General features: G+C 40.1%; 1 protein-coding gene across 1 annotated transcript; it reads left to right on the plus strand.

Annotated features, from left to right (window-relative positions):
* Nucleotides 1-6,702: 6,702 nt before the first annotated feature.
* TMEM175 (transmembrane protein 175) lies at nucleotides 6,703-18,853 on the plus strand. The gene is made up of 10 exons (XM_039724164.1): nucleotides 6,703-6,924; nucleotides 7,213-7,251; nucleotides 8,371-8,468; nucleotides 9,600-9,651; nucleotides 10,496-10,531; nucleotides 11,899-11,982; nucleotides 12,626-12,790; nucleotides 14,189-14,267; nucleotides 16,010-16,151; nucleotides 16,688-18,853. The coding sequence occupies exons 1-10, from the start codon at nucleotides 6,793-6,795 to the stop codon at nucleotides 17,349-17,351; spliced, it is 1,491 nt and encodes a 496-aa protein (XP_039580098.1). The 5' UTR covers nucleotides 6,703-6,792; the 3' UTR covers nucleotides 17,352-18,853.
* The last annotated feature ends 146 nt before the right edge of the window (nucleotides 18,854-18,999 follow it).

Below are 18,999 nucleotides of genomic sequence, written 5' to 3' on the forward strand. Positions count from 1 at the left end.
AATCCGAAGTTCAGTGTTCTTGCAGACTTCCCTGAGCCTCGATTCTTACTCCTTATTCTAAGTGATAATTAAAGAGCATTTTAAGATATTAACACAGAACATAGATTTTATTTGAATTTGTAGGGATAAAAGATGTTTCAACTAGGCATAATATCCATACATTTTACTCAGCTGCAGTGGTGAACTGTGCAGAAATGTATCTCTTCATGTGAGAACAAATGTTCAATACAGCTCCAGGTGGAAGAACTACTCTCTCCTTCCACAATGCTGGTGGCTAAATCAGGAGCTATAGAACAACAAAACAGCACTCTGTAGAAACAGGAATGAAGACAGTGGGTTCATTACAAGTTCATTACCTTGAATTCTGAAACTGAAAGCTATACCCTAGCTCAATAAATTTTTGGTTTGTTAATGGTCAGGCTCTCACAATCCATTTTAAAGACGCATACTTTTTGTCTCAATGGACGCTAGTAGGAAGCAGATAGACTCAAGTATCCAAACTAAGCAAAGAAGTGCTGCCCATTTGAAAGCACTTTTTTTTCCCTTTGGCATGTTTCAGAACACAGGGCAACAACACACCGGAGCACCTGAACACAGCAGTGTCAAAAAGCTGCCTAGGAATAATAATAGTTGTGTCTGGTCTCAAAAAACCTTGTCTTTCTGAGCAGCTCTACACTGCTGCTATACATCATGGTGAGCTCAGCTTCTCTAAATCATCCATCACTTCTGAAAATGATGCTCCAAAACCTAAGCATGTTAAACAGCAAAGGTGGTACTGAAATGCAGGTACAACTTCACTGACAACAGAAGGATTTACAACTATCCATCACAAGTAAACTACATTCCTTACCAGACCACCAGCAAACATTTCACAAGAGATGTGTGTTCATTCTGAAGTCTTCAGTGTTAGGAAGAGGCACGACTTCACTTCATGAGACTTCCCAGTAATGAGGTACGTGAGGTAATAAAATCAGTAATGAAGGCAGAGCACTTAAACAAATGAGACAAAGCCAACCCTCAAAAAAAAAAAAAAAAGATAGCTGCAACGATTGGAGAAGGTACAATCTGTGGCAATGCAAGTGATAGCCAGCGTGCTGCAACAGGCCAGCCACTAACAGGTAAAACCACCCCTCTGGAAAGTAATATGTGAAGAGGACTTAGTTGAAGCAAAAAGATCATCTTCACCTTTTTTGGTTTTGTCTTGCCTTTTTTTCTTTAAATCCTAGAAACAAAAGGTTTCAGCACATAACACCAAGAAACACCAGTTCTCCATAGAACAATGATTGCTTAAATGTTTGTGGAGAAGTGCAATAAAGAGCAAGACTTTAAACCATGTGAATAATTATCACAAATGCCCTGTGAAAACTACTATCTATTTAATTGCCTTTATTTAGTTTCAGAATTTATTATGATACAGTAGAAAATTATACAAGCTATACAGAGATTTGTGTGCCTGGAAATATTTCAATTCTGTGTAATAAATACATGGTGAGGTCAAGTTAGTACAGGAAAATATTTGAATGAATAATTTCAGGCTCCTGCATCAGGAATTCATGTTATGTTGCATTCTAAAATACTTGTGCTTTATGTTGTTTCATGTTAAAAGGTGATGATGAATGAATGGCTCATCCTGAAGGATACCTCTATCCAAGTGGATGACAAGAAGATGATAAGGAGTATTTAGCATGAATTCACTAAAGGAAAATCATGCTTGACCAACCTGATTGCCTCCTACAATGGGACAACTACCTGGATGGATGAGAGCAGTGGATTTTTTCTACCGTGACTTCAGCAAGGATTTCAATACTCTCTCTCTGATGTGCTCATAAGTAAGCTCAGGAAAAGGAAGCTGGATGAATGGATGGTGGATGGAGATCTGGCTGAATGGCAGATCCCAGAGGGTTTTTAATCAGTGGCACAGGGTCTGGTTGGAAGCCTGTCACTGGTGGTGTCCCCCAAGGTTCTATGCTAGGCCCAGTGCTTCTTAGCTTGTTCACTTGGATGAAAGGGAAGATGCTTCCTCAGCAAGTCCACTGATGACACAAAGTTCAGAGGAATGGCTAATACCCCAGTGGGCCGTGCAACCCTTCAGAAGGACTTCAACAAGCTGGAGGAATCAGCAGAGACGAGCTGTCTGAAGTTCAACAAAAGCAGATGCAGAGTCCTGCACCTACAGAGGAACAACACCAGGCACCAGCAGAGGCCCCAGCTGATCTGCTGGAGAGAAGCTCTGTGGAGAAGGACCTGGGGGATCCCGGTGAACAGCAAGCTGTCCATGAATCAACAGTGTATCCTGGGCGCCAAGAATGCCATTGAGATCCTGGGGTGCATTAGGAAGAGCATTGCCATCAGGTTGATGATGGCATGATACTGTCCCTTTGCTCAGCCCTAATGAGGCACATCTGGAGTGCTGTGTCCAGTTCTGGGCTCCTCAGGAGAAGAGATATATGGAGCTCCTGGAGCAGGTTGAGTGGAGGGTGACAGAGATGATGAGAGGACTGGAGCATCTCTCTTAAAAGGAAAGGTTGAGCCTGTTAGCCTGGAGAAGTGAAGATTGAGATGCGATCTTACCACTGCATAGAAATATCTGAAGGGAGGGTGTCAGAGGATAGATCCAGGCTCTTCTTGATGTTGAGCAATAGGACAAGATACAATGGGCAGAAACTGATGCACAGGAAGTTCCACTTGAACATGAGCAAGAGCTTTTCTACCATGCAAGTAACTGTGTACTGGAACAGGTTGTCCAGACAGGTTGGAGAGTCTCTTTCTCTGGAGTTATTCATAAGCCATATGGACACAATGCTGCGTAATGTACTCTAGGGGATCCTGCTGGAGCAGAGAGGTTGGAATAGGTATCTTCCAGTGATCCCTTCCAACCTTACCTATTCTGTGGTTGTATCTTACAACATATTCTCTTTCAACAAATACTCCTTAGTAGGGTAGACTGCAATTCCAACCTTGAATGTAAAAGGAAAAAAAAAACACACAAAGAACATTCAATTTTTTCTGAGTGCTGCGTCAAGATTATAGAAATATAGCAGAAAATAAACCCTCTGGCATTCCAACTGGTCCTGGAAGGTCAGAGCATGGGCTGGGTGCATCTGGGCTTCATTTCTGATTGTAAACAACTAGGCACCATAAGTCTGGTAAGTTCAGTGAGATGCAGAGATAGTGTGGGTTACACCAGAAATCCAGCCACATTAGCAGTGCCAGATTCACAAACAGTGTGGTTCATGAAGTCAGTGCTGGAAGTTTGGTCAAGCTCAAAAAGAACTTTCACAAATACAGATGAACCAATAGTGTGGTTTGTAGAAACAATGGTGTCCTGGTTTCAGCCCAGATCAGCAGGAAGGGGCATGGCCAGGAATCATTTGTGTTATTTGGTACCATCTTACGTCACTGCCTGCAGTGGGGAAAAGGGACTTTCTCACTTCCAGGAGGAAGGGCATCTGGTTTTGGAGGAACAAAAACTATGGTGGTGTGGGGAACCTATCCCACATTATTCCATCTCCCAGTCCAAGGTGAGCATTTTTGCATGCAAATTACCCTCTTTTCTTTTTACTTTTGTTTTTCTGTTGTTGCTATGAATGCTCATTATCATACCTTATCTCATTGCTGTTTCCAGTAAATTAGTTTTGTCTCAACCCAATTTTCACTTTTTGTGCCTTCAATTCTCAACTCCATTCCCAGAGGGGGAAAAGAGAGGGGAAGTAAAGCCAACTGCATGTGGTTTGGAAGAGCCTGGGTGGGGAAACTGAGTTGGGGAGTACCATTTCTAGACCACAACAAACAGGCTGTGGATTCCTGTTAGAATGCTGATGATAAAGGCCGTAGACCTAGAAAATATAAGTGTATAGGGTATGTAAAAGTGTTCCAGGTGCTCCTGGGTGCATCGTCTGATGCAGCTGGAGGCAGATATCTTACTAAAGAGGTGTTCTTCTTGGGAAGAAGAGCCAGAGCCACTGGTCTTCATGGTAGGGGATTTCAAATGCCCATTTCCACTTTTGGGATAACTGGGGGTGAGACTGTAGTCAAGTATCCTGTTGCTTTTGTCTTAAACAGTGGGGAAGGGCAGACACAATATATAAATGAAAGACATTAAGAACTACAAAGAGAAAAACTGTGGGCTTAAACAAAATGGAACAGAACCAGTAGTGTCACTCCTTCTTCTACTGCTGATTGCAGTGATAATGGTCATCCAGCAATAAATGTCATCCAGTCTGTCCTGGTGACCTATTGTTCCCATCAGGTGGCTATCACGCCCACATAATCCCTTCACTGAATACCTTCCATCATATCTCATGGGTTTAGGTCTCATTCCTACATTATTTGTGCCATGGCTGCAGTCACTCCTTCAACTCAGTGCCCCCATCACACCTCCACATAATCAATTTTTTGGGGTATCCCTATAGGGCAATTCCTTATCCCTCTACTGAACACCTCCTTCAATTTTCATCCATCCAGACGTTATGTGTAGCTGATGGATCATTACAGATGCTTTTACATACCTGGCTATTATTAAAGTAAAACAGTCAATAGTAAAAGAACAGTCAATAGAACAGAATAGTAACACAACAGGATGAAACAGTCTACTAAAAATGTCCGCAGCAGTGGCTGACCATCTGAAAAGAGTATCCCATCACTGATGCTCTTCATCCTTCTTCACCCATTCCAAGACACCATGTATTTCATCTGTATTATGATGGACACTGATCAGAGCCTTTTATCAATTTTCATGGATCTAACAGTTGTTGTAAATCATCATGTCATAACAACTGTAACGTGATGAAAGGATCTGGATAATTAAGGACACAATTCTAACAAAAATACAAGCATGAATATTCAAGTGATTACTTTTATCTCTGGAAATATTATCTACAAATACATGACCACAAAGGGTTCACACAGAAATACATCCTTTTCCAGTATGTCCAAATATAGTATCAGAAGTTGTCATGGATGACAACAAGCAGTTGTCATCAGGACTTTGAGCTATTGACCATCCAGAAGGAAGTGGTCAATGGCTCAGAGATCTCCTGATGGACATCAGTAACAAGTGGTGTCCCTCAGGGGTCCACACTGGGACCAGTGTTATTCAGTATCTTCATCAGTGATACAGATAAAGGGATTGTGTGCACTCTCACCAAATTTGCAGATCATTCCCAGCTGACTGATGTGGTTGACGCACTAGGAAGTCTTCCAGAGGGACCTGGACAGGCTGGAGAAGGGAGCCCATGGGAATCTCATGAGGTTTAACAATACCAAGTGCAAGGTGCTCCACCTGGATCAGGACAATTGCGGTGAATAAGCTTGCCATGACCTGGAAAAGAGAAGGTGGGATTCCAGCACCTGAAGAGAGACTACAAGAAAGATGGAGACTTTGGGCAAGGCCATGTAGTGACAGGTCAAGAGCGAATGGCTCTAAGCCAAAGGAAGGGTAGGTTCAGGTGACATATTAGGAAATTCTTTATTATAAAGCTGGTGAGGCACTGGAACAAGTTGCCCAGAAGCTGTGGATGCCCCATTCTGAGGTGTTCAAGGCCAGGTTGGATGGGGCTTTGAGCAATTGGTCTAGTGAAAGGTGTCCCTGCCTACTGCAGGAGGGTTGGAACAGTCAATCTTTAATGTCTCAACCCAAGCCATTGGGTGCAAATGCTTTGCACGAGATCATGTAGAAGATGTCAGCTCCCCCCTCAGCGATCACCTCTATAGCCCCATTGCAGAAGGCCACCACACTCGGCAGACGTAATTTACCCTTAATGGAGCTGCATTGGTTGTCACTAACCACCTCCTTATTTTCCATATACTTTACTATAGTTTCCATGGGGATTTCACCAGGAACAGAGGTGAGACTGACTGGCCTATAGTTCCACAGGCCTATATGTCACAAGATCACAGAATCACAAAAAGGCTAAGGTTGGAAGGAATCTCAGCAGGTCATGGAGCTCCCTGAGCTCAAGCTCTAGACCCCATAGCACAGGATTGCATCCCGATGGTTATTGAGTGTCTTCATTGAGGGAGACTCAACAATCTGTCTGGGCACACTGCTCCTGTTTGTGATCACTCACACAGTAAAGTAGTTCTTCCTCATACTCAGGTGCAGCTTTTCTGCTTGCTGGCTCTCATCTTATTGCTTGGTATCACAGAGAAGAGCCTATGTCCATCATCTTGGCACCAACACATTAGATATTTATAGACCTTCCTGAGGTTCCCCTCTCAGTCGCCTCTCCTCAAGGCTGACCAGGCCCACCTCCTTCAGCTCATCCTGGTGAGAGAGATGCTCCGCTCCCCTCATCATCTTTGTTGCCCTCCAGTGGACCTGCTCAGGGAGCTCCATGTCTCTCCCGCACTGAGAAGCTCAGATTTGGACACAGCACTCCAGATGTGCCTCACCAGGGCTGAGCAGAGGGACAGGATCACCTCCCTCAACTGCTGACATGCTGTTCCCATTTTAAAACGGGAATTTGTTTGAGGAATATCAATTGCTTCTGTAAGAGTGATGCTTTCCTTTGCCTATTCTGTTGATGTTTCCTGACCTGTCCTATGTGGAACACGCTGTCAGTGTCACTGGATTCAGGATGTTGTTATGCAAAACGGAGAGGTAAACTGGAAGGCCATTTAAAGGCGTGACTGCCGCTTCAGCCGCTGGGCGCCCAGCGCCACGACCACTCACGGTATTCGCCGCGTTGCTTCCGAGCAGCCTTCCCCCGCCCCACGGGGACAGCGGGCGGCCCCCGCCGCTCTGAGGCGAGGGGAAGCGCCGCCCCCGCCGCCGCCGAGCGCAGCGGGGCCATGTCGGCTCCGCGGGCTGCGGCGCGGCAGCGCGGCCCGGCGCTGGGGCCGGAGCCGGGCAGCAGCACGCAGACATCGCACCGGCTGCTGGCCTACAGCGACGCGCTGCTGTCCATCATCGCCACCGTGATGGTGAGCGCCCGGCGGCGGGAGGGAGGCAGGGAGGGAGAAGGCTGGGGCAGCCGCGGCTGGTCCCGGCTTTCCGGGTCGCGGCCGTGCCTGTCCGGGGGGCCGGCGGTGCCGCCCGGCCCCGGCCGCCCTGCTGTCGTGATGTGTCCCCGGAGCGGGGCGGCGGGGCCGGGCCACGGCCCGGGAGCGGCTGTGACTTCCAGAGCTGCTCCTGAAGGTTGTGTGGTTTTAGGGAAGTGCTTAGCAAGGAAAAGAAACGTCATGTGCTAATAAAACATTTTGTTATTTCAGATTTTGCCGGTGGCTCACACGAAAATACATCCCGACCAGGTATCACGTGCGGTTTGTTGTTTCATGTGTCCTCGCAAGTAGATCTAACATGCTCGTTCAGCTCGTAACATCCTCGTTTAGTACAACCGCTTCACTTCTTCACTTCGGGTTACAGGCTTTCAAAAGCAGAAGCCATTAAGCAGCATAAAACCTAACATAAATTTCGCATAGGGCGAGGAGATAGTGATTTTCGGGTGTAAAACTTTTCGATTAAGATTTGTGTTATATGCAGGTGTTGTGACATACAGCCTGAATGAGCTGGATGTTGCAGGCCATAGATTATAACTAGTTACTTTTCTATTAGAGATGACTTGCCCATCTGACCAAAACATCTTTCAGAAAGGATCTGGTCTTCTTGGTAATAAACCATCACTGAGAGAAGTCAGTTATACAGCACAATCTGAATGCTAGTTTTAAAGTCATGTTCATAATAAATGTAATTTGAATAAACAAAGGTGGAAAAAGAAGACTATGGAAAATAAATTAATTCTGAGAATACCCAGGAATTTTAGGAAACATAAATAATTTGAGAAAGTTTACAGGTTTTTTCTTTTATCATTATTTATTTTTCTACTCTTAAATAAACCTAAATCTTAATTTAAGAAGCTCAGATGAGATCTGTAACACAGCAAATATACTATATGAGTCTGTTTAAGCCATTGTATTGGTATTTGCAAAATTTGCAGAGGTTAAGCCCTCTCCTTTCTCCTTTTTAACAATCGTCACATGAAGCCTCTGCGATGCTTCTGCTATGGAAGTCAGTGCTGTGAAAGTAAAAGAGGCATATTGTGTCCAGTCCTCTGAAATGCATTACTATAGTAACAGTGATGAGAGAACGCATAAATGAGTAACAAGGTGAATAGAGCATTGGGAAGCCCTTTTACAAGTTGATGAGATGTGCTGATACATCAAATGCTGTATTTCAGCCTACTTAACAAGTTCCTAAGGAACGGTTTTCTATTCAAGGTACTAAAGAGATTGTTGAATGGGAGCTGCATTCTTGGGAGGCATTTTCCAAAAATACATTACATTACTATACATCTTTTTTTCAGATGTTGGTAAAAATTTTGTAACATAACATTTATATTTTGTTTCCTTGGGTGTCACTTTCTGTTTCAGAAATTAGGTGAAAGTGTTCAGCAACTTCTTCTAGCAAAAATTGCAGTCTACTTGATGACCTTTTTAATAGTCACAGTGGCATGGGCAGCTCATGTAAGGTAGGAACATAGTGTTTAAATTTAAAGTCAAAAGCTAGAAAGTGCAGGAGATAACCATGTCTCTGATGTATTTCTGTCTTGCTGCCAGAATTCTGAATTGTCTTTTGTTGAAAAATATTAGAAACTCATTGTAAAGAAATGCTACCCTTAGCAGTGAAAAGCTACTCTTACACCACTGCCATAGTCATACAGAGAAAAACAAGGATTCTATATCTTTTAGAGTTCGTTTTTATCTTACCTTGAAGGCTAGATGGAATTAGACTTCTAATTCTACTGAAAAGACATGAATTTGTAACTTCATGCTCTACAACAAAAGAACTGGTATAGTACAGCTGGCCTAAAACTCAACTCTCTGTCCTCAGCAGTAGTTGTCACAAAGTCAGTTGTAATATTGCAGATTCTATACTTCATAGTGCTGTGGACACTCCCACCTGCTATGTCTTGGTGCTTAAAAATAAATTGGCACACAGGCATCATACTGGAACCAAGGCAGTTTTTTCTTTGAATTTTGAAATTTACAAATGTTACTATGCAAGTGGATTGGCTGGATTCCAATAAAGGTGTGCAACCTGTAATTTAGTATTTGAAGCTGATACCTCACATCCATTCCTTTTCCACAGCGCTTTTCTTTGCTTGTATAAGTAAAGAGTGAAGTATAAGTAAATGTTGAGGTACAGTCTCAGGTTTTGTGGAGGGTGATGGGTGCTATTCATTCTAAGTGACAGTTTTGTGAATTAGGAGTTTCATTAACAAAATCTGGGGGTACTTGCAAGGAAAGCTTTTTCTTTGTGTGGTGTCTCTTCAGGAGAAATTTTTCTAAGCCTTAAAATTTTGAAAATACTCTGCCATTCAAGTAGAAACCAAGTTCTTAATAACTGCTCCATGATTGTACTTGATTGTATCTCGCTTTTAAGATTTTTCTAAAAAATTACTTTCTTACTTCTAAAAAATTACTTTCATATTTGAGCTACACGAGTTTTGGTGGCACCTGGAATACTTGTATTAATTCTGTGGCAAAGGAAATTGGGTTCCCCCATGCTATCATAAATGTATAATTTATATGTAGTGTTGTAAAATACATTTTGTGAGTTGGCTTGTTCATGATAACCTTACTTTGCCTTACCTTGACAGGTTGTTTCAGGTGATAGAACATATAGATGATGTCCTGGCACTTCTGAATCTGGTGAGTCTTGTCAGACAAGCTGGATGGCTAACAAGCAGATACAGGTCACTTAAGTGTGTCTCTGAATAGCCAAAGGTTTCTACATTAAATAGCATAACTGACACATTTCCAAGTCAGGAAAATACAAAGATCTTCAGTTTCACTGTGACTGATTGATAAATAACTTGCTTTTAACTTGCAAATATTTTACTGTAAACCAGAAGAAGCTCTGCAGCAGGTTAGTCTGAAGTTTATCTGAGGGAACTGAGTGTTTTGCAATGTTGCTTTAAACTCTGTTCTCTGAAAGTGTGCAACCACACAGTTATTCTAATTTTGTTAGTAAAAGCACTGTTGGAGCTCCATGAGATAAAACTAAAGGAAATTATTTTAGAATAGCCGAAGGCATCTAATTCTTACCTAATGTAGCTTTCAAAGCAATGTGTTTCTTTATGCTTTTGTTTGTTGGATTGGGTTTTTTAATTTTGCTTTTTTAGATGCAAAATATTTACAATTCGCTGTTAATGTTCTTGACAAATCAGAAACAACTGTTTAGAAGGTGTGGTATATTTAGCATTGCTACTTTAGAAAGAAGTCTTAAAAACCATAGCAAAACCTTTACCTGGGGTATTGGTAGACACAGAGAACTGTAGGGTTTTCTACAATAATCTTGTACAATTTGCATAGAGAACATGGAAGATTTGTACAAAACCAGCCATTTGTTGTAGTCAAAACTGAGCAACTTGAGAAATGTGGGTGTTTTTCATTATGCAGCACAAGCATTTGATCTCCTTGTAAAATACAAAGCAAGCAATGCCCTTATTGAAGATGTGTCCAGAATGTTTCAAAATGCCTTTTTCTGTTTTAGGCTTGTATGATGATCATAACCTTCTTGCCGTATACAGTAAGTAATTTTCTAAAATCTGACATTTGTTTAAATTGCATTGTTTGTTTCTTCATTTATTTGGAAAGACTTTACCAAAGTATTCAGAAACCCAGGAAAGTGTTGTTGTAGTATAAACCCTGAATCTATTATCAAGGTTAAGTGTTGCTTCTTTAAAATTCATGAAGCTATTTTATAACATTCATATACTTCATGTTTTAGACCTGGCAGAAAATGGGTATTCTAAAAACAAAAATTACAGTTATGGAAAATGATAGTATCATAGAGTAGTTTGGTTTGGAAGGGGCCATTAAAGGTCCTATAGTCCAACCCCTGCAAAGATCAGGAACATCTTCAACTAGATGAAGTTTCTCAAAGCCTCATCCAACCTCACCTTGTGTGTCTCCAGGGACTGAGCAACTGTGCCAATGTTTTATCACGTTCATGGTAAAAAATTTCCCATGATTTCTTTAAAAAAAACACATGTATTAAAGAAGGTCCAAGTTATCTGATACGAATTTTGGTAAGATAAATAAGACATTGTTTCAGACTCCTCCTCATATGGCAGGACATTTTCCTTTTGTAGTTTAGACCAAGTTTGTAGTAGCATTTCTTATTTGCTCTGCAAGGTTGATTCTGGCAGCTGAGGGTTTATGTTTAAAATCTGCACAATTTTTGGGCAAATGACCTTAAAAGAATATTTTCAAATGAATACTATATTAACAGAACAAAACAGTTGCTTAAAATGCATCTTGACTGTTGTGTGTGTAAGACAGGCACCTGTTTCTCTGTGGATATGTCTCACATTTAGTCTGCAAAAAATAAGCTGTGGTCAGTAAGACAATCTTTATCAGCAAGAGAACATACTTTTCATTATGCCTTAAAGCTGAAATTATTTTTGGAAAGCTGACCCATGTTACCTTAACCGTACACCCTACTTTTCTTTTTTTTTTCCTTTTTTATCCTCCCCTAAAGAAGCTGCAGAAATTAATACAACAGGGAGCCATGGACATTGGCAAAATAAAAGATTCAAAAAGATATCCTAATATCAAGAATTTTCACAGCTATAACATCATGTCAACCAAAACCCGTTATGCTTTATGCTCAGGTACAAACCACTCTGTAATTATTACGGAAGCACAGTGCCAGAGTGGCTAAGGTTTAGCACTGTCGGTGTCAGAGCAAAACCATCTCTCCAGATACCTTTGGTTGGGATGCCTGCATTATTTGTGGCTAGAAATAGCATTTAATGGAATTATGATGAAATGCAAATTATTGTGTAGATTTATGAATATTTTCAATATTGAATGGAGAGTGCTTCTATTTCTCTACTGTTATTCCTGCATTGCTTCTTAATTAAGTACATGATCTTGTTGATTTTTTTCCAGTTTTCCTTAATGGCCTCCTTTCCAGGGGTACCTTTTGGCATCTTCCTGTTCAGTGTCTGTGCTGTTGTCATTGGTCTTATACAGGTATTGGAGCTATCCATTTACATTTTCACTTTTACATAGACTTTCTTATGTAGAACTGAAATTAAGCTTCTTAGAGAGTGGCATAAATTGCTAAATATATTATTTGTATAGCATTGTTTTTCAAAGTAGTGCCCCTTATGATAATGCAGTACCTGTATGTAAGACAAAAGCTTACTGTCCCGTGAAGCTGTTTTATTCAACTAAATCAGCTGATCTCAATGTTCTCAGAATTCCTTTCCCACTCTTTGTAAAAATGCCTTGGGGAGAGAACAATTGAGTTTTCCTGCTGATGTCTTTCTGAGCCATGCAGCAGTGGGTGAGGGAACACAGGTTTTCAGTCTCAAGTCCAGCAGTACTTTTCCTCCTGGTGCAGTGCTTTGTGGCTTTCAGTTCCTTATTGCAGAGGTCTTCATTCCTCTTCATCAAGGATCAAAGGTCATGACAGAGTCTGCAGAGAAGACTAAAATCTTCATATGCAGTATATTGTCAAATCTCAGACTTTCTAGGATCAACTTTTCATATGGGAGTGAAGAATAAGCTTGAAAGTGTTTCAGAATGTGTTGATTTATGGTTCTATGTGTTATGTTTGAAATCTTTCATATATTTATATGTAATAAGTTCAGTAGTGCTCTTTTCCTTGCAGGCTGTGATAGTAGCATATGGATTCTATCACCCACACTTACTGAATCAACAGATACAGGAGTCTGAAAATCAGAATTTCTATAAACATCATATCTTAAAGATTATCCTAAGAGGACCAATTTTATGCTTTTTAGCAGCCATCTTTTCTTTTTTCTTTATTCCTTTGGTAAGTTCTCTCAGTTAACAGAAACCTCTGATGCAGCAGTTTGTATTAACTATCTTTAGGACTGTGTATGAAAATAGTGATGTCTGTGTTAATTATGCACGCTTTCTCAATTGCTGGTTCTAGGGTGTTTTTTGCATTGAATGTATTTAATCACATGTATCAACCTGTAACTTGATCCATGAGTTTGTATAGTGTAAAAAGAATATTCTGCTAAAATATTTCTTGCTATTCCTGATTTTTTGTTTGTTTTAAGCAGGTCTTTTAAACTTTACATTAGTATCTTTTGCATCAGAAGTAGTTGAGGTAATACGGAAGCTTATGTGACAAACTGAAGTTTGTGCACAAACTGAAGAAAAGTGAATGCAATTGCTGCACTAACTTAGGGTGTAAGAGCAAACAGAAAAGGGAGACCAGTTAGCCCACCTGCGTCTCAAAACAAATAGTTTTGGCTAAGGCCTGTTTTTACATAGCCTTTTTCTCTTTCATCTTGATGTCAGTGAGTTGCTCCTACTTCTTAATAGCTTTAACTCTTTTCTGGAGCCCCTACTCAGAACTGAAATCTAGTTTTTGAATATATCCTGAGCTTCCATTCCTCTTGTTCTTTAGGAAAAGATGGATTTACCTGAATTTTGAGAAAGATTCCACAGGACTTGGTAGTATTTAAATAATCCCCAAGTTTGTTGAAATCAGGTTGAGAAATCAGGTTGCTCCTGATGAAAGGAGCAGTTATGAGTCCAAACATGAAAAGGCCTATTTTTATCTGAAAATGTGTTTTCCTCTTCTTCCTCACTCCATTCACTGTAGTTTGGTTGGTTGTTTTTAATATTAACAATGGTGAAATTAGTCTCCAAGTTGCTCCTATGCTTAGACCTGTGCAAAGCCTGTGAACCACTTAGGACGCACTGATGTGTTTTTGTGACACATATAGTAGAATCTTAGAGTATCACGAATTGGAAGAACCCATAAGGATTATGTGGGATAATTACTCAAATTCCAAAGCAGTTATTCCTGTACTTTTTGTCAGGAGAATTATTTCCCTACTTGTTTTTGTTTGCTTCATTACTGGTACTATATTAACTAGGAAAAAGTAGTATTTGGTTCCACATGCATTATTCAGGAAGTGAATGAGCATTTCAACTGAGCCTTTTTCTTTTTGAAAGTCAAGATTTCTGCTTCTCTATGTTATTAGTTCTATGATTGAGAGTTACAGTTTCATATGAAATCTGGAAGATTTTATATTTTAAATATAAATATAATAATTTATATTTTGATAACTATATTTAAACTGTTCATCTTCTTCTCCAACAGTCTTACATACTTCTTAGTTTCATATCAAATCTGGAAGGTAATTTATATTTTGATAACTATATTTAAACTGTTCATCTTCTTCTCCAACAGTCTTACATACTTCTTGGACTTGTAATAGTTTTTCCGCATCTCACTCGATTAATTACATGGTGTAAAAACAAAATTCTTGGTGAGTAACAAAATTCCTAGGCATATGCTCAGATTAGATTGTCAACATGTTATGGAGATGGCCCAGAATCAAGTAATTTCAGTTCTGCTTTCATTTTCGGTCTTGGAACATAGTGATTTTAGGGTTTATTGATGTGCTTCTAAACAATGTCTCCCTTGCTCCCTAGTTTCCCATAATTGTGATGAGATTTGTGTAAGGCACAGCACATTTAAAGATCATTTCCTATTGCAAAATCTTTCTGGTTTGTCCTGATAATGTGAGTGCATGCAGACACATGTAGGTATATGAATGACGGCTGCAGGCCATCTATCCCCTTTCCCTCTTCAAGAGGGAGCATGGAGATGGAAGAACATAAGCAAGCAAGCTCTATGCTTTTATCACTTTCTTCCCCGCAATGCTGAATAGTCACACATTTTCAAACAGCATTACACTGCACCTGTAAATCAAACTATCTCACAATAGTTAACTGTTCAGGGTATTACATCTCATTAATCTAACTGCTGTCATCTAAAGAGGTGCCTTCACACACCTTAAGTTAGCCGAAACCCATGCTTCCTTCCCTCATGTGCTTTCTGCCCTCCTTGTGTCAGGAGTAACAATTGCACAACTATAGCAACCTGAGCTGCTCTTAAATCCTGCTGAGAAAGAGGTTGCCATTGCTAAAATAAAAGGAGCAGGGGATATCATGCAACCTACTTGGCTGAAAAGTGCAGTGTCCCTCTGAGAGGGACCACAAAGCCACTGAATAGGTAATGTCTTTGGAGCTGGTGCTCCCAAGCTGGGTCAGAAGAATAACACCTTTTTACTTCCACTGCTGCGGTTCAGACAAGTCTGTCTGTTTCCAGTGCAAATGTGAGCACACTCTTCATTCCCCCATGTGGCAGCAATAGCAGGGAGGCAGAAATGCTCTGAAAGGAAGAACCTAGACTCTCAGAGCCTGAGAATAAACACAAACAAATGCTGTCCATGGTTATTGTGATAGGGCCACTGTGGTTTGCAGTCATGTCATGTCTCTACCTCACCCTGTCACATGGCTGAAATACGGCTTTATTGAATTTCTTGTGATTACACCTGCTTTGCATTCCTGTGGAACCTTAACCTTTTATATATATACCTGAAGCAGTGTATTTTGGCTAGCTAGGCACTTCTGAGTTCACTCTTTAGAGATGTGTTTGACATTTCCTGTAAAACTTACACCTTTTGACACAAGGCTTGAATTATTTTAAGTGGGGTCAGTCAACATCCCAGTTCAGCTCCCACAGTTTCTTTCAATACAGGTTTTTACTGCCGTGTAGTCTAAGTTCTTCAAGCTGTCATAGAGGCCCTACAGCTGTTAGGGCTTCCTGAGGCACAGCATTTCATTTGTTTTGTTCAATTACAGCTTTGAGTTATTATTCATTTGGTGGAAATTGGTTGCCATACAGTTTAAAGGAAAGAGGTTTTTTGGGGGGTTTTTTTGTGTGTGGGTTTTTTTTGTTTGTTTTGGGGTTTTTTTTGTTTTTATTTTGTTTTGTTTTGTTGTTGTTGTTGTTGTTCCTGATGCACTTGTCTTGAAAGAAACATAAATTACAGGGAGAGGCACATATGCCAGAAAAAATTGAGTGACTGACGTGTGGATGACTGGCATCCTATTGTCTAAAGAAAAGTTTAGGCAGATGGGGGGAAAAGGAGGTCACAGTAGGTTGCTGAACTGCCCTATTTTATACTTATTTTCATGATTAAGCCTCTGGATTTGTTTCCAGGTCAGAGAGGTGAAGAGGAGGAACATCATAGCTTAGAAACCTTCACATTTTACCTCAGTGAGCCTCTGAGTAAGGAACGAGTAGAAGCATTCAGTGATGGAGTCTATGCCATTGTAGCAACCCTGCTCATTTTGGATATATGGTAAGGCTTTGTGCTGGTTCTTACACTTTGCCTGGTTAAATATATAAACTTTTGTCTGTGTGTAATATTTGAGGAAATAAAATTAATCAAACATGGTGTTTGACTTCCAAAATCTGCAGTGGTTACTTTAAAGTATGATTTTCTGGAAAGACACAGAGCGCAAACCAGACACTTCTGACACCCACATTCCAGCAGTAATGATCATCAGTGTGTGTAGTACATGTTGAGGTATAGAGTCTTGAAGAACAAAGATTCATGTTTTGCTTTCAGATGAAAGCTTTTCATCAATAAAACTGTTTAGTCACTGTAGCAACTTTATTAACCCAAAGGAATGCCAACCTGTATTCAGATTTCCTTTTATATATAATTTCTTTGCAGAGCTGTTATTTGAAACACTGTTTCTAAATTAAAAATAAGAGAAGTACAGAGTGAATTCCTGTTGTTCACTCCTTTCTCAAAGAAGCATAATTTAGTCTTGCTCCAGATGTGTTTTTATAATAGTAATGTGCAAAGTAAACTAATTTTTCTCTCCACAGTGAAGACAATGTTCCTGATCCCAGAGAAGTTGAGGAGAAGTTCCATGGCAGTCTTCTTGAAGCTCTAAGTGAATATGGGCCAAACTACCTTGCTTACTTCGGCTCATTTGTTACAATTGGTCTCCTGTGGTTTGTCCATCACTCTCTTTTCCTTTATGTAACAAAAGCTACCCGGTTAATGGGACTGCTTAACATACTTTCCTTGGCTTTCATTGGTGGGCTTCCACTAGCTTACCAGCTGACCAGTGAATTTGCAGAAAAGTCTCATAATGAAATAGAAGCCATTCAGGTCAGCTGCGTTATAACTTTCTTTGCCAGCATATTTCAGTTTGCAATATGGACCACAGCCCTTCTCAATGAAGAGGAAACTTTGCATGCCTTTGCTAGATATGGTGGTAAGGAGCATGCCTTCATGTTTGCCAAGCTAGCTCTTTACCCTTGCGTAAGCCTGGGGGCCTTCTTTCTAACTTGCTTGTTAAGTGAGTTTAGCACAGCAATTTTCCATCTTATGCAGATTGTAATCCCGTTTGCTTTTCTTGCCTTGCGCATTTTTGTTAGAATTTCTTTAACTGCCATAAAATCTGTGATGTCTCTCTCCAGACGGAAGGTGGTGTTGTTAGAAGAAGAGGAGGCATGTTTGTCTCCAAATGAAACACTGTCCTAAATTTCCGCACAGTGCATGTGAAGTTACGAGATCAACTTCAGCTCCTCTGACTCGCATTATATTCATGTGTGGATTATATTGATGTAAACCAAAGCCTTTATTGACCATAACTGGGGCATATTTATGTTTAAGCTGGCCATGCTCGAGACCCTTTCTCCAAAATCTGCTATTGAAAATATTGGATAAAGAGGGGATGCAAAGAAAAGCATGTTCCCCTTCTTTTAGGATTGCCTTATAGAAAAAAATGCTGCTTGACATGTAACTGCAGCAATGATTGATTAAGAAGTGCGCAGATACCCAGGAAAATGGCAGCCAAATACAGAAGCTGGTTGAGCTGTGTAAGAGAATGTGAGGCATGGAAAACATGGAGACATCTGGATTTCTGGATCATAGTGGAACATATGTGCGCACAAGTTAATGTTTTGGGTTTTTTTTCTTTTTAATGTTAAATTTTTTAATGTTTTTTTTTTTTTCAATGGTCTGTTCTGCATAGTCACAAACAGGGGATAGCAGTTGGAAATCTAACTGTGTTTGAGTGGCTCTGTGTGAGTTTAGATGGAGTTGCAATTGTGATAGCAGTCTTCCAAGCCATCTGAACACAAGTTCTTTGGCCATATCTATTCTTTTTTTTTAAAGGGTGTAACAAGTGAAGATTCATGTGGCTTTGCGTCCAAGTTTTAACTAGCTTTGATATTTTCTGAGGGAAAAGAGCTCTGTGATTAGATGTAAGGGTTTTTCTGTTCTGCAGAAACTTCTCATCTGAAGTGTTTTAATTTCTCAGGCTTTTTTTGTTTGTTTTTTGTCTGGTAATGGAACATCCTTCTGTTATTCAGAAGGCATGGTGTCATATTCAAGGAGAGTATGAGACTGCAATGTGTGAGAGTTCCACATCAGGTAAGGGACTTGAGCTTTCTCCTGAGTTGTGGACAACTAAGGGTATCATGTGTCCATGATAAGGTTGATTTTTTTTTTTGTTCTTTTTTCGTGCAGCTGGATAAGTATTGTGCTTTTCAAATCGTCTAAACTCTGGCTGCCCTAGAAGCCGTTACATTTCCTTTTGGCAGAGTGATTAATTTGTATCTTGAATTATCTTAGTGCCTGACAATTTTAATGCCATAATTAAGGCATTTGGGGAATTTCGTTGTTCATCATTAAATAAAAAAATGTGGCAAAATATGCCTGAAGAAATTATAGGTGAAAAACAAATATCTCGTTTCAGTTGAGATCAGTTTTGAAAGCACTTGTGCTTTTGTTTTGAAGCACCTTGATACCGATTATGTCATTGTGAATATTACATACTTCTCGTGAAGAGTATGTTCAGCTATTCAAGGGGATTTATACCTAGTTGTGGTTAAATTACTTCCATTGTGTTGTGTATAGCAGTTTTTCTGATACTTAATAAAAGCACTTTTGGTTCTGTATGGTTTCTAATGTGCAGCAGACACATAGTAAGTAGTAAATATGTGTATTTGTAATAAATTGCAATCAGTGAAAAAACAAAACTTCAAGCCATTTATTTCTTCTCTGTAGGTGAACTTTAAGGTCAATGTCTGTAATTAAAATTATGTTAGATGGGTTTTTCCTACAAGATCACCAAGATCCCTTCCAACCTCAGCAGTTTTGTGATTTTTTTTTTGCAAAATATCAA

This window comes from Passer montanus, unplaced genomic scaffold, assembly GCF_014805655.1.
Source record: "Passer montanus isolate IOZ18808 unplaced genomic scaffold, ASM1480565v1 scaffold52, whole genome shotgun sequence".
NCBI classification, from domain to species: domain Eukaryota; kingdom Metazoa; phylum Chordata; class Aves; order Passeriformes; family Passeridae; genus Passer; species Passer montanus.

Excerpts from the sequence above, each read along its gene's own strand:
- TMEM175 (XM_039724164.1), top strand. The coding sequence starts at position 6,793 with ATGTCGGCTCCGCGGGCTGCGGCGCGGCAGCGCGGCCCGGCGCTGGGG. Across the intron at positions 11,983-12,625 it reads TTGTCATTGGTCTTATACAG|GCTGTGATAGTAGCATATGG; the intron begins GTATTGGAGCTA and ends TTTTCCTTGCAG. Across the intron at positions 16,152-16,687 it reads CTGCTCATTTTGGATATATG|TGAAGACAATGTTCCTGATC; the intron begins GTAAGGCTTTGT and ends TTCTCTCCACAG.